Source organism: Sarcophilus harrisii, chromosome 2 (assembly GCF_902635505.1).
Source record: "Sarcophilus harrisii chromosome 2, mSarHar1.11, whole genome shotgun sequence".
Lineage (NCBI taxonomy): Eukaryota > Metazoa > Chordata > Mammalia > Dasyuromorphia > Dasyuridae > Sarcophilus > Sarcophilus harrisii.
This window is the reverse complement of record NC_045427.1, coordinates 38,062,350-38,076,909: the sequence shown is the minus strand read 5'-3', so window position 1 is coordinate 38,076,909 and position 14,560 is coordinate 38,062,350. Positions and strand designations below refer to the sequence as shown.

The window sequence follows — 14,560 nt, the reverse complement described above, 5'->3', positions numbered from 1 at the left end:
AAATCATTTTTTTTTTTTAAGTTCATGGACTCGCATGAAGATGCTCTGAATCGGGAGATTATTACAATTGTACAGTTAAAAGGTGGTCATGGTGAGATAGGAGGAGATGGGGGTCAGATACGCTGAGAAGGCTGAACTGACAAGACTTAGGAACTAACGAAAGCCAGACTCTAGACACAGGGGTCCTCAAACTATTGCCTGCAGGCCAGATGCAGCAGCTGAGGACGTTTATCCCCCTCACCCGGGGTTATGAAGTTTCTTTATTTAAAGGCCCACAAAACAAAGTTTTTGTTTTTACTATAGTCCGGCTCTCCAACAGTCTGAGGGACAGTGAACTGGCCCCTTATTTAAGAGAACAAAGGCAGAGGGAGAAAAGGGCTTAAGACAGCATTTTGGGTAGACTGTTCCTACTGAAAGTATAAGAAATGGCACAAGTTCCAGGAGGTGATCTGAAGCCAGCGTCACTCTCTTGTCTCTCTCTCCAGCAGTACTGCAGAGCTGTTTCCTATTGCACAATTTTCTTGCAGATTTAGATCTAAATGGAGTGCTTACCCTACCTGTGGCTCCCACAGAGTGGAATGGACAATACATACCTAGGATGACAGGCTCACAATGACCATGAAAAGATGAACTCAGCATTTATTAGAGCTAACTTATAAAGTCCTATACTTAAGGCAAAAAGATCAATTGCATAAGTAGAAAATAGAAGAGAAATAACTTAATAATTCTTTTTTTTAAATCAGCCTTTTCATATGACTGTATTAATCTACATGCAATATAAGATGGCTGTCAAAAAATGCCCGTTACATCTCCAAATAAATAAATAAATGAAAATAATGCAATAAAAACACTATATTAAGATTCTGGGGATAGAAAGACAAAAATAACTCTTCCCCTCTTCCCCCCTCAGAGAGCTCACATTTTATAGGAATAGAAGTGGCAGCTTAAATCGACAAAACCCTTTTGGAATTCAATACTCATAACAGTATTGATTTAAAAAAAACCTGCAAGAATGGTGCAAGCAGCTGCCTTCTTTGGCAGATTTGGGTCTCAAATTTTGTTCTTCCCGCTGCTCTTGGTTGTTCAGGAATTCAGGTATGACTCTTTAAACAACACTTTCCAAAACAAGGCTTGTAGCAGATTTCCAGAGCCAATCATTTCTAACTGAGACTTCCCTGGAGAACCTGGGACAACCTTTGCCTGCTTTGCTAGGAGATTCAGGTTTGGTTTCCACATGTCATCAAGTTTAAATGAATGAACTAGAAAAGCTAGAAACTTTGTCCCCTTTTGTATCCCTGTTCCAAAGGTCTAGAAATTAACCAACTGCACCTTTGTGGAACATTCACTAGGTGCAAGGATTTGACAAACTGTGATAACAGCTGGGGGTGAGGAGTCTGAAGCTAGAGAGTAAGGAGAGAAAAGACATTTTGGATCTCTAAGCTGATGAGCCCCCAAGAGCAGCCCAATGAGAGCAAGAGGCTGGATCTGAGTCCTGGCTCTGCTATTTGCTGTCTGAATGACTTCAGACATGTGACTGACCATCTCTGGGTGGGATTAGATGGCTTCAGAAGTCACTTGTGTTATTATCTTCTATGATCCTACAACAGGTTCTTTCACTTTTCACTACAACTCCCGAGTCCTTGGATCAGGGAACCTCTAGAAAAAGACACAAATGGAAGTTCTCTGATGGGCCTTTCCTAGGATTCTAAGAGTCAAAGCTTTGGGTCCCAACAAGTCCCATACAGAATCTTTCAGTTGAGTATGCCCTTAGAACCTGCAGGATTGAGAATTTCCTTATGAGTTAAGTTTGTTTCTCATTAACACAAAATGGGCTATTTTCTCCTAGTCACTGGGGATGCAACAAGAGCTAGGTTTGTGACCAGCCAGTTCAAAACTGGGATTGTGGGCTAGTGTTTTCTTCCTTTGGGTACTTCTTTCCCTAACTGTTCCTTCCCTATGACAAGAACTAAAGTGGACAAAATTCTAGACTTGGTAGCAGGAGATAGTGTGGTTCTAAGGGAACCTCTGGAAAATCACTTAATGTGTATGAAACTTAAGTACCTTCATCTGCAAAATGAAAGGCACCATCACTCAAGAGCTGCTGTGACTGTGATTACAAACAAATGTAATTGTAAAATGCAATCCACAAACCTTAAAATGTGCTACATAAACATGTGATTACTCTTGCCAAAGCCATGTCTCAACATTATGTAAATAGATACTTCATGCCTCCTTCTAGATTGTACAGCTCTTGAAAGCAGGGATCAAGTCATCTTCTTTATATGCTCCATAGTGCTACAAAGGATTCTAGACACAGGATATGAATCAATATCTTAATGGACAGAAGCCAAGAAAACCAAGTGAAAACTTTTTTATTTCTTTCAGTACAATGACTAATTAATGATTGACCAGATCCTGAAAATGACTTTCTCCTATTATCCCATGACAGGTGGTTTTCCCATCAAAGCCAAGATAGACACACTCAAATCTTAGTCCAAAATACCTTACCCCCTGGAAAGAGGTTTGGAGGATATGGGGGGAGATCTGAGGGAGAATGAAACAAGAAGAACAGAACAGCCCTGAATGCAGACGATGCGCCACAAATGTTTACTGGGCACTTAGCATACCCAACTTACCACATGGTTTCATGATGTCAGAGTTAAAATAAAAACCCTTCTAGTTTCTAGATTCTAGAACAACAATCCATATTTACATGTGTTATTAACCATTTGCCTGACAATCCATGAGAAAACTAGGTATTGCAAGTTCTTCTTATTCCCACAAGAAAAGTGAGACCCAGATGGGCTAAGTAGACTGCCCAGGGTGCCCCAATGAAAAGTGAGGGAGCTGGGAGTGGGACCCAAGACTCTCCAGAACACAAGCTGAGCACTTGCCTTTGTACCAAGATACCTCCAATGAACCGAGGAGACAGTTCATGGATCTAAGTGCCTCCCTAGCTGGGGGATGGCCATCCTCGAGCAAGAAGAGGAGCTTTGTGAGTTATGCATTACCAGGATAATTTTGTTTTCTCCTCAATTCCTGTCAAAATGGGGCTAGAAAGTAACCAGAGCTTCTGCTGGAAACAGATGGAATTATGGCCCCCTACAGCTACCCTTGGGGCTTCACACTGCCTAAGGGCTGCTCCATTCCTCAAAATAGACCAGATAATGCTAGGCACACAGACCTAGATTTTATCAGTGCCACAGCCAAAAACCATGTTTAGCTTTTAAGCCCTTCTCACCTCTCATAATCAGGCTGAGTGGTGCCTCAGACCTGACAGACACTGGGTTCCACTGCCTCAGCAACTCCAAAGCAATGATCTCGTTGGCAGAGAACCATGAAGGGAAAGATGGTACAGAGATGCCCCAAACACTCTCGAAATCAGAAATCAAACAGGCATCTGATCCTGTCACTAGAGAACCAGGCTCACTTTCTTCCCTGATGTAAGGACCATCCCCAGCACCATTCCATTCTGAATGCTGACAAACTGTTTCTAAAAGGAGATGAGATCAGAGGACCTCTGCCGTCTCTAGGGCTCTCAGTTCGGAGGACCATCCTGTCTGGAGGGTAAATAAAACCAAAGTAAACCGAAAGGTAAATACTTCCACAAGCAATCCACAATCACTTTTAGACTCAAAGTTATTGGAAATGAGTAACTGCTGTGACTCTGACTCATTTGTGGCTTTTAAGTCACATGGGAGTTAGGTGGAGCATGCCAGAGCATATAAAGGCTTTGAAAAAGTAACTGCTGAAGTAGCTGCGAGACAGCGTTGAAAATGGGCAGAGAAAGACTCCTTAGAACACAGGTTCTACTCTGGGCTCCCAACAATGAATTATCATATGATAATCTTAATGTAGATTTGAAGGCTCAATAAAAACAACCCAGAGCCAAAGGGACTGGAGAGCAGCTGCTTAGAATAAGCACAGCTCAGCTGTCCTGTTCTCTGCTGGCAGTAAGGGCAGAAACCAGCCATTGATGACAAATGAGGAAGCCACAGATGAGTGAGTCTTTCTGAAGCTCCCTACCCAAATCATCATTCCACTAGGACTCTTGTGTGTGACAATTCTCCCCTCTCCCCCAAACAAATATGTGGTGACACTCAGCATCTCTATCATCGAACACCATGCCTTTTCCAGGAGACAGGAGCACGACTTCAGATAATCTTTGCTCTGAGTATACAGAGACATCAGCACACAAAGGTCCGGTCATCCCACTGAGAGCAACAAAAAGTAGTTTTCAGAACTGACTTCTTACGGTAGTCACTTTTAACCTGAGAGTTCAAGAGGAAGAGTTGAAAGTCGGGTTCAAATTTTGGCTCTGACATTTATTTTTAACCTCCATGAACCTCTTTTCCTTATATGTAAAAGAAAAGAAACAATTCTGAACACTTCCTTTAATGAACTTTTATTAAGGGCCATCTCCTGCTCTCTCTCTGGCCACTGGATCCAGAAGGCTCTGGAAGGGAAACTGAGGCAGGTGACCTTGCCCAGCCCTCCCTGACTTAAATCCAATTCACCTGCATGTCATGATATCACCTCCTTGATGTCATGGCCACTTCCGGAACGATGGACAAGTGCCCACGGCGCTAAGTGCTGGAGAGCGCTAACTCAGCCAGAGTTACTCATTCATTTGTCTAGGGCTTGGGTAATACAAGCGGAAGTTCACTGTAATTTTTTTCATTTGCAGGGGAGCTGCTGCCTAAACCCAGCATTTTGGGACAGTGCTTCCCAGAGGACCCTAAGTTTGGGAGGGAGAAACAGGGACAGGAAAAGAGACAAGTATCTTTTAGAGCAAACCCATAAAATGGAAAGTCCCCGGTGGCAAAAGAATGGCAGCTCGTAAAGCCAAAGAAAGAGACAGGAAAAACCAGCTGGAGAGAACACAAGGCTCGGAATCCTTGAGGCCCCAGGACAAATGATCCATCTCTGCAAGTCTCAGTTTCCTGATCTGTCAAATGAAGAAAAACCCTGCACAGCGAGTAATGTGCGCTAATTAAAGGCTATGAGGAGCTCTGCGGTTCCCTAGGAAGCTCAGAACTATTAAATTGTTCAAGGGCCTCGGACAAGGAACTTGGGCAGGCTCTGACCGCTCCATGGCCTCTGGTCTGGGTCAGCCCAGTGACTTTTTGAGACTACGGCAAGACCCGCTTCCTCCCAGCCCCACGGGCCTCCTTTCCCTCAGCTCTGCTCCGCTCCACCAACAGTGCACTTGCTTCCTCCCAGCTCCGCTCCACCGACAATGCACCTCCTTTCTCTCAGACCCACTCGACTCCACCAATAATGCACCTGCTTTCCCCAGCTCCTCCAACCCTGCACCAATGCACCTTCTTCCCCTCGATTTCCCTCCACTCCATCAATGCACCTGCTTTCCCCCAGCTCCACTCCTCCAACAATGCCTTGGCGCACCTCCTTTTCCCCAGGCCCATCCCACCAGCAACGCACCCGTGCACTTTCCCCCCTCCAGTTCCATTCCAACAGCGCATCTCCTTTCCCCCAGCGCCACTCCACCAACAATGCACCTGCTCTCTCCCAGCTCCACCCTACTGACAGTGCACCGGCTCTCCCCAGCTCCTCCCCTCCACCAGCGCATTTCCCCAGCTCCTCCCCTCCACCAGTGCGCCTCCTTTCCCCCAGCGCCGCTCCACCAACAATGCACCCGCTCTCCCCAGCTCCTCCCCTCCACCAGAGCGCCTCCTTTCCCCCAGCGCCGCTCCACCAACAATGCACCCGCTCTCCCCAGCTCCTCCCCTCCACCAGCGCGCCTCCTTTCCCCCAGCGCCGCTCCACCAACAATGCACCCGCTCTCCCCAGCTCCTCCTCCACCAGTGCGCCTCCTTTCCCCCAGCGCCGCTCCACCAACAATGCACCCGCTCTCCCCAGCTCCTCCCCTCCACCAGTGCGCCTCCTTTCCCCCAGCGCCGCTCCACCAACAATGCACCCGCTCTCCCCAGCTCCTCCCCTCCACCAGCGCGCCCTCCTTTCCCCCAGCGCCTCCGACAACGCCCCGGGGCGCGTTCCCCAGGCCGCGGAGGGGCGGGGCTGGGAGCCCTCCCCCCGCCCCCCACCCGGGATCCCCGGCTTCCGGACGCCACTCACTTCTCGATTTCCAGCGCCGCCACCTTTCTCTTCTCGTACAGCTTGTCGTTGAGGGCGCGCACGATGTTGGGCGTGAGGGGCGCGAAGTCCTTCTCCGCGTTCATGGCCGCGGCGAGGACGAGCGAGGGGACGGGGACGAGGAGCGGGGCCCCGGGGGCCCGGCGGGGACGTCTGCGGCTCTGGCTCCGCGCTCGCCCGCCCCGCGCTGCCGCTGCCTCATGGGCGCCGCCGCCGCCTCCTCCGCCCCGGCGCTCTCGCAGCTCCGGGGCCCGCCTCCCGCGCGTGCGCACTCCGCGGCTCGCGCGCCCGGGGACCGCCCGGCTACAGGGGTCCTCGCTCCGGTCCTGCCTGAGGCTCCGGCTCGGACAGCGGCTCACGGGGCGGAAGCCATGTTACTCGGGTCACATGATCCGCTCGAGGCCGCTTCCGCTTTCCGCAGCCCGAAGCCCCGCCTCCTTATCGCTTTCAGATCCGCCCCCGCCGAGCCAGGCCACGCCCCCGACGTCAGACGCACCGCCTCTGCCCTGGACGGCCCTTCAATTTTCCTTCCAGCACGTGGCTGAGTCTCAGTGGTGTGAGATGGAGATGCAGAAGAGGTTTCTGGGGGATTTGGAGATTCAGACAGGGATGGGCCCCGCGGTCGTTATGGTTTGGACACAACAATAAGCATCTCCTGAGAGCTTTGAGGTTTGCAAAGCACGTGAACTCATGGGCACTTCACAAAAAGGCCCGGAGGCAGGTGCCATCATCCCCATTTTACAGATGAGGAAACTGAGGCAGGGGTCCCCGCACCTACTAACTGTCTGAGGCTGGCTTCATGCCCGCTCAGGGCAACTTTTACTTTACTTTATTTAAAATTTCAAATAACAATTATTCATTTACTCTCCTACCCATTCCCCCCTGCCCACTCACCTGAAAAAAAAAAGAAAAACAACAGACATTAAAGCTCTCCTAACAAATCTGCATAATCTGGCCAAGGAATTCTCACATTGCTAGTGTTACTCATTCTGTCTCGCAAATCCCCCCTTCTTTTTCTTGAGTCCGTCGTGTTTGTGTCAGCTGGAGGCAGCAGGTTTATCACCAGTTCTTGTGATGGGTTATGACACTGATTAGAGTCCTTAAATCTTTGCAGCTTTCATCATCTTATACATCTTAAAGCTTTGCAGTGCTGTGGTTACTGCAGAAATGGTGTTCCTGCATCTCCTTACTTCACTCTTCCCATTCCTCTGAAACTGACGCTTGTCCTTTTCTTACAACATCATAGGATTCTATCCATAATCTGGCCGTTCCTTACAACATAATAGGATTCCATCCATAATCTGGCCGTTCCTTACAACATCATAGGATTCTATCCATAATCTGGCCGTTCCTTACAACATAATAGGATTCCATCCATAATTTGGCCGTTCCTTCATTGATTATAGTTCTTCGCCAATTTTTTTAAAGTTATTATAAATGTTTTTGTATGTATTTTATACATAAAGGCAGCTGGAAAAGCACTGGGCCTAGAGTCAAGAAGCCTACAAATTCTGCCTCGAATACACAGTTGTTTGACTTTGGGCACTTAATCACTGCTTCCTGCCCTTTAAAAAGGGAATCATTGTTATGAGTAACAAATGAGATAACATAGAAAAATGATTTTTAAACCTTAAAGTGCTATGTGAATGTTAACTGTTACTATACTAAGGAAAGAGAAGCCCAGAAATGCCCACTGTGAGATCTTTCAGAAGCTCCTATTTGCCTATAACATTGTGCTGATTGAACTGACTCTGGAATGCTTAATGGTCTCCTAAATGAGTTCTATAGTCACTGAAAAGAATTTGGCCTAACTATCCATACAGAAAAAACAAAATGGATGAGAAATGCCTGTTGTGCAAACGATGATATGCAGCTGGATTGATAAATCCATAAAACTCATCCGTATATGGGTGTCTATGTGGGTGTAGGTATATGGTGAAATAAAATCTTGGACAGAACCTGCAAATATATAGTAAGTTATAATCAGAATTGAAAAAAGGAGGGAAATGGCCTGTCCTGGCATCAGGGAGCAGGTGAAAGGAAGAAATTTATTATTGTCACTAAATATATTTGGGGCAGCAGGCATCTTTTTGTCCTTGATAGCATGGTCTTAATTTGGCCCTTAGGGTTAATTTGTCATTTCCTAGCCTTCAATTTAGGAGACGGGAGAATTTTTTTCCCCTACTGGCAATATTTATTATATTCTTCCTGAAAACAATTTATCGCCCCAACAAACTAAAAGTAATTTTTTCGTTATTATTTATCAGAAAGGATGGCATAAGTGGAAACCCAAAGAAGACACAATCACTCTATAGAAAGACAGCAATTGAATGTGACCATTCAACTGGAGAAGAGAACAGATTCAGGCCCTTGGTGCATTGTGGACATGTGCTGGAAAGAGAAGGAGGTGTCCCTCTTAATGGGAGTTGGTGGTGCTTGATGGGCACATATGAGCAGGAACATTGAGGGAGACAATGAGAAATGGAGAATGCCTTTAGGGCATTCCCAGACTCTGTGGCCCATAAGGAGGGCAGATATGAGGATTACATTAGTAACTATGTGGCGGATCAATAACTTTTCCTATTTTTTAAAAGAAAATGTTTTTATAAATGTATTTCATTATCTTAAATTGTATTTATATAACTGTATTTCATTATTTTAAACCATATTTATATGACTGTAATGGATACTTATTTATTTTTATCTTTATGGTATAATAGATAATTATTTTAAACCGCATAACTGGAATTAAACTATTTCCATAACCATAGTTGATAACTGTATTTCATTATTAAATCATTGATTTTGGGGTTGAATAGTTGCCTATCCTCAGTGATTAGCACGTTTCCAGCACAAACTGTCTAGCTTTTTTGACTCAGTGTACTTAGCTCCATAAGGTCACAGATCTTCCAAGTAGCAAGTGGCTTCTTATCTAGTCCAAAGGTCTTTGTGAACTTCCTGGCTCTGTAGTGTTACCTTTCTCTGCTGGTCCAGAAGAAGGTGCTTAGTCAGGATGAGAAGGAAAAAGAAAGGGTGGATCTGAGGCAGAGGTGAGGCAAGGAGTGGAGGCAGGGGAGAAAGAAGGAACTGGAGCTGAAGGCTCTCTGCTGCCATTTAGAAAATGATCATTACGCAAAGACTGGTTTATATTAGAGTTTCTAGGGTTATATAGCTTTTGAATAAACTAACTTAATGGATGTGACTAATGCAGGCTAACAACTTGGAAGGAACAGTGTTCCCTTGCAAAAAATATATTGCTTAATGATTTCCTTCCCCCCCCCCCAAAGCCAAATAGTCCTGCAAGATTATTTCCAACTTTCTCATCTTTATAACTTTAGTATTGTCACTATGGGAAACTTAGAATCATTATAAGAAAAAAACACCCTAACATCAGTGGGAATAACTCTGAGTTTTCTGGGCTGCAGAGACTTGACTCTTCCCTTTGTGTGTTTATTTCATTTCAGTTTGACTACAATCCAATATTTCATCTTTTCACTTCTGCTTCTTCCTCTGGGTTCTTCTGAAAGTTTAACTAAATGCTTTTGGAGGAAAAATGGGGTTCCATTGCTGCAGTAAAGAAATGTTTCTGATACTTCTTTGAAATTGAGGAATGCACTTTTGCTTGCTTGTCCCTGAAAATCACATTCTAGATTAGATTAAGATCAAATTCTTTATTAAAGATAACAATCAAATGCCCTAACTCATAAAGAGGCTAGCTAGTTCTAGGGGTAGATCCTTCAGGGATACTGAGGTTTCACAGTGCACAGAATTCTGGGGCTGGACGCAGGAAGAGGTGAACTCAAATTCAGCCTCAGACACTTCCTAACTAGCAGTGTAAACTTGGGTAAGTCATGTAACCTATTTACTTCGGTTTCCTTATCTATAAAATGGAGATAATAATGATAGCATCTACTTCCTGGGGTTGTGAAGATCAAATGGGATAACCATAAAATGCTTAGTACAGTGCCTGGCTTTTTATAAGTTTCCATAAGAAAAGGAGTTTTTGACCTTTCTCCTTAGGTGTTTACTATTCCCATTTTGTTAGGTGAAGTAAGTCACCTATCATTTATGAAGCATCCACTAGGTGCCAAGCACTGTGCTTAATGCTAGAAATACAAAGAAAGGCAAAAGACAGTCCCTTTAGTTCATTGTAACACATGAAACTCGAAATCACTTAATTTCATTTCAAAAGTCATTTATTAAATGCCTACAATGTACAAACCACATTGTTAAGCAGTGGAGATGGAAAGATAGCCCAGAAAAGCATCTATTCTCTCACTAGTTATAAAATGCAAAATATCTAAATATAGCATAAAAGAATTTCAGGAATGGTTTTACATAAGAGATGACGTCTGAGTGGAATCTAAAGCTCCAATAAGGCTTTTGATTCTAAGAGGCAGAGGTAAGATTTAAAGCATTCCAGATTTGTGTGTGCACACATGTGCATGCATGAAAAATATCTTATTGATATCTCTCTTACTGTACCATTTCATTTAATGCTTTAAACTTGAACTATTTCTTATGACTGAATAATAAAGGAATATGCATCAGTGGTAGCCTATAAGCTATAAGGTTTTGGATGGATGTGAACACTCTGTATTAAACTCTGGTAGTCTTGTCTGGGGGCCCCATCCTGTTATTTGGGAGGCCCTTGTTTGAGAACAGGCAATGAATTTAAAGGAAGGAATATGTTAGGTACTGAACGCTACATAGGAAGGAGAATGATATGGTTAGCTACGAAGATCTGGATACAATGATACACACACAGAGGGAGGACACAGTGAGATACATAGAGACAACTGTATATATTTGACTGTATCCTGTTTATCTAGTTTTGTATACACATACACATAATGTGTACACACATATGTGTATAAATATATATATGTTTTCATTGTTCAGTTGCTTTTTTCTGTTCTCTTCAACTCTTTGTGGCCCCATTTGGGGTTTTCTTGGCAAAGAAACTGAAATGACTTTCCATTTCCTTCTCTAGCTTGTTTTACAGATGAGGAAACTGAGGCAGACAGGGTGAAGTGATTTGCTCAAGGTTCCACAGCCAGGAAGCATCTGAGAATAGATTTGAATTAGCTTTGAATCTTCCTGTCTCCACCTATATATAAATAAACAAATATATATGTATACACACATATATGCATGTGTATACATATATTGTATAAAGTGAGTTTAAATAGATTTCAGCCAGTCATGGGAGCAGAGGGAGGATCTCAAAGTGGCAATGGACCTCCTCTTGGCTCACTGCGTTAAGGTCATAAGAAAAGGTGAACCCAGGACTGAAGATAACTCTTGATGCAGTGTCTCCCATAGCATACGATCGATTCCAAAGTTTTTAAGAGAGACCCTGAGAGACCTGAGAGACCCTTTATCACTTCTTCAGACCTTCACACAAACACGTGCCTTATATGAGTTCTGCATGAAATAGTCTTTGAGGCATTTGAACAACGTGCCTGGACTTGTGCTCTCTGCAGTGCACATTTGGCAGTTCCGTTCCAGGAAGGATTTCTGCGTCCAGTACCTTATCTTGTCAGGTGATCTTCAGCTTCTTCCTAAGGCAATTCAAAGGAAGTGGTTCAGTTTCCTGGCATGGCGCTGGTACACAGGTTCTGCAGGATACAGCAATGAGGTCAGCACAATGGCTCTATAGACCTGCAGTCTGGTAATCAGCCTAATACCGCTTTTCTTCCACACTTCTCTTTAGAGTCTCCAAACACTGAGCTAGCTCTGGCAATACGTGTGTCAACCTCATTATTGATGAAGACAGCCCTGGAAATTATACTGCCGAGGTAAGTGATTTATCCACAGCATTCAAAATTTCCCCATTTGCTAAAATTTATGTTTCCATGCACAGTTAGTTGGCTGGCAGAGGATCTGTTTTCTTGAAGTTAATTGTTAGGACAAACAAGTGGAGGGGATTGATCCATATTTCATTGCATCTCAGCCTCAGAGGCTGCATTGAGTACGCAATCATCTAGGAACAAAAAGTCATGCACCAACTCTCCACTTTAGTATTGGCTTATAGCCTTTTCAAGTTAAATAATTAATTTACATCAGTGCAGTAGCTGACCTTGATGCTGTTTTTGAAACCATCTGGCAATACTGCTGAAAACATCAGGCTAAAAAAACATGGGAGCAAGCACTGCTCCACACCATTGATGATTGGGAAAGGTGAGAACCCATTCAAGCATAACAATACTGGTGACATTCTCTGGGTAACTGAATTTTGCCAAATTATTCACAAGCACTCATGACTGACAGTATCAAAGGCCTTGGTCAGATCAGTGAACGTTGCATACAAATCTTTGTTTTGTTTCTGACATTTCTCCTGGAGCTGTCAGGCAGCAATACCATTGGCTCTTTCAGAAGCCACACTGACTCTTGGGTAGATGACTATCTTTCAGGTGAAGGAGGTCCCTAGCAAGAATCTTTCTGGCAATGACTAAAAGGAGATCTCCTGATGATCGTCACAGGACAATCTATTTCCTTTTCCTTTACAGAAATAGCAAATGGAGTGTCCTTGAACTCCTGGGAAGAATAACCACTTCTTGTCACATAACCCGGAAGATTTCAATCAGCTTTTGTATGAGCAGTGAATCTCTACCCCATAAATCTCAGCTGGAATAGAGTCAACATCAGGTGCTTTGTCATAAAAGAACTTCTTAAAGACACCGAAACTCTTCTTCACTTGGAAATTTGACTAGAAAGGGATTGACTTCAACCTGAGGTTAATGGTCAATGGTTTCAGCATTGATTGATAGCAGATTGTTGAAAATGCTGTGGAAATACTCAGCCCGTCTCTCCAGGATCATGTCCTTATCTCACTAATGTGGCTCCATTAGTGCTGAGTAGTTGAGATGCACCATAAATCTTAACCCATAAATATAGTGTTTAAGGATCTTTGGATTACTACTATCAACATAAAAATTTAATTTCATTTGCCTTCTTACTGGGACAAGAATCCTGCATCTCCTCTAAGCTTCAGTTGCACTTTACTTTTGATGGAGTTAAATGCTGCCTTTTTAGAGATAGATAAACTATAGTACTGGTAAACTCTTTCCTGTCAGTTTTTAATTCATCAGCTTCTGAATTTCCCCTTCATGCAGTTTGCAAATGTTCTGGCACAGATGAGTAAATGCAGGGCTGTACACCAAATCTCTTAAAACTGCCCGTTCCTTTTCTGTTCTACTGTTGCCAACCCTATGTTGGCTCAGCCTTCCCTTCCTGTTAATAACTGTTCATGCTCAGAGAAGTGCTCTAATATATTGATTTTAAGTTTAATCATCTTGCCTTGGAGCTGCTGCTTTTGTGGAATTCGAATATTTAGTTGAAGAGGTTAATTCTATCTATGATCTGTCCCATCTTCCTCCTGAGTATCATCTTCATCACTCTCATGTCCTATTTGTTTCTTCTTCTTACAATAAGATAGTCTATCAAATGCTAATGTTTTCTGTGAGGATGCACCTGTAAAGTTTTATTGCATTTGGGTAAATGGAAGACAATGTTGGTAAAAAGATAATGAGATGACCTGCTGCCATTTCCAACTTCATTCCTCCCAAGGACTCTACCATGTCTGACAGTCTGTGTCTACTGTGGCATTAAAGTCACAAAGGATTATAAGCTTGCTCTCTTTCAGTACATTGATGATGGGAGTCTCTAGGCATTCATAAACAATTTTCTTTTGAAATTTTACCAGAATTTATCATGATGGGAGCACGCATGTTGATGATGATGGTATGGTGCTTTCCTACAAGTGGCAATCACATTGTAGTGAATTTGTCATTCATTCCTTTTGAGAGTAATACAAATTTTTTGGCTAGATTAGTATTGATGGCAAAACATCCACAAGCTACACACAGTGCTCTCTCCATCACTGTACCCACTCCAGAAAAAAATTCATGTCCAGCTCCAATGTTGGGAAGCCGGTTTCATTTGCCAGCCTTGTTTCACTTAAGGCTGCTCTTTGGATGTGATACCTGCTGAGTTCTCTCACAACAAAAGCTGGATTTTGTGTTATCCTTAAGTATACTCACATTCCATGTATTCATGGTAGATGGAATCATTTTGATATAAGTTTTTGTACGTTTTTGTGTTTTAATTATAGGGTGGGATCAAGTTAAGCAGGCCAGGATTAGTTTAGGTCAAGCAGACAACTTTTAAGTCACATTTTCAAGCACTTTCCTCATGCCTTACAAAAAACTTTGTTTTATAAGAGTATTGAAAATAGAAATTTTCTTTAACAGTGATTATAGGACAGCTTAAGTCTTTGGTATCTAAGAGAAATAGAAAGAGAGAGAGAGAGAGAGAGAGAGAGAGAGAGAGAGAGAGAGAGACTGAACTTTTGAATTGAAGAGCTTCTCCACTCAAGAGAAGACTTGGGTTTGTTACATAGAATATTGAATATGGTTACAGAATAAAATCAAATATAAGATGC

The 14,560-nt window shown here is 43.4% G+C and overlaps 1 protein-coding gene across 2 annotated transcripts in view; it reads right to left on the bottom strand.

Annotated features, from left to right (window-relative positions):
- The window catches only part of VAC14 (VAC14 component of PIKFYVE complex), a 108,420-nt gene extending 101,923 nt beyond the window's left edge, over window positions 1-6,497 (bottom strand). For both annotated transcript variants that reach the window (XM_031949960.1, XM_031949961.1), the window contains exon 1: window positions 6,097-6,497. In XM_031949960.1, the coding sequence (XP_031805820.1) occupies window positions 6,097-6,200 (104 nt within the window). In that variant the 5' untranslated portion in view covers window positions 6,201-6,497. The remainder of the gene's footprint in view (window positions 1-6,096) is intronic.
- Between the last annotated feature and the right edge of the window lie 8,063 nt (window positions 6,498-14,560).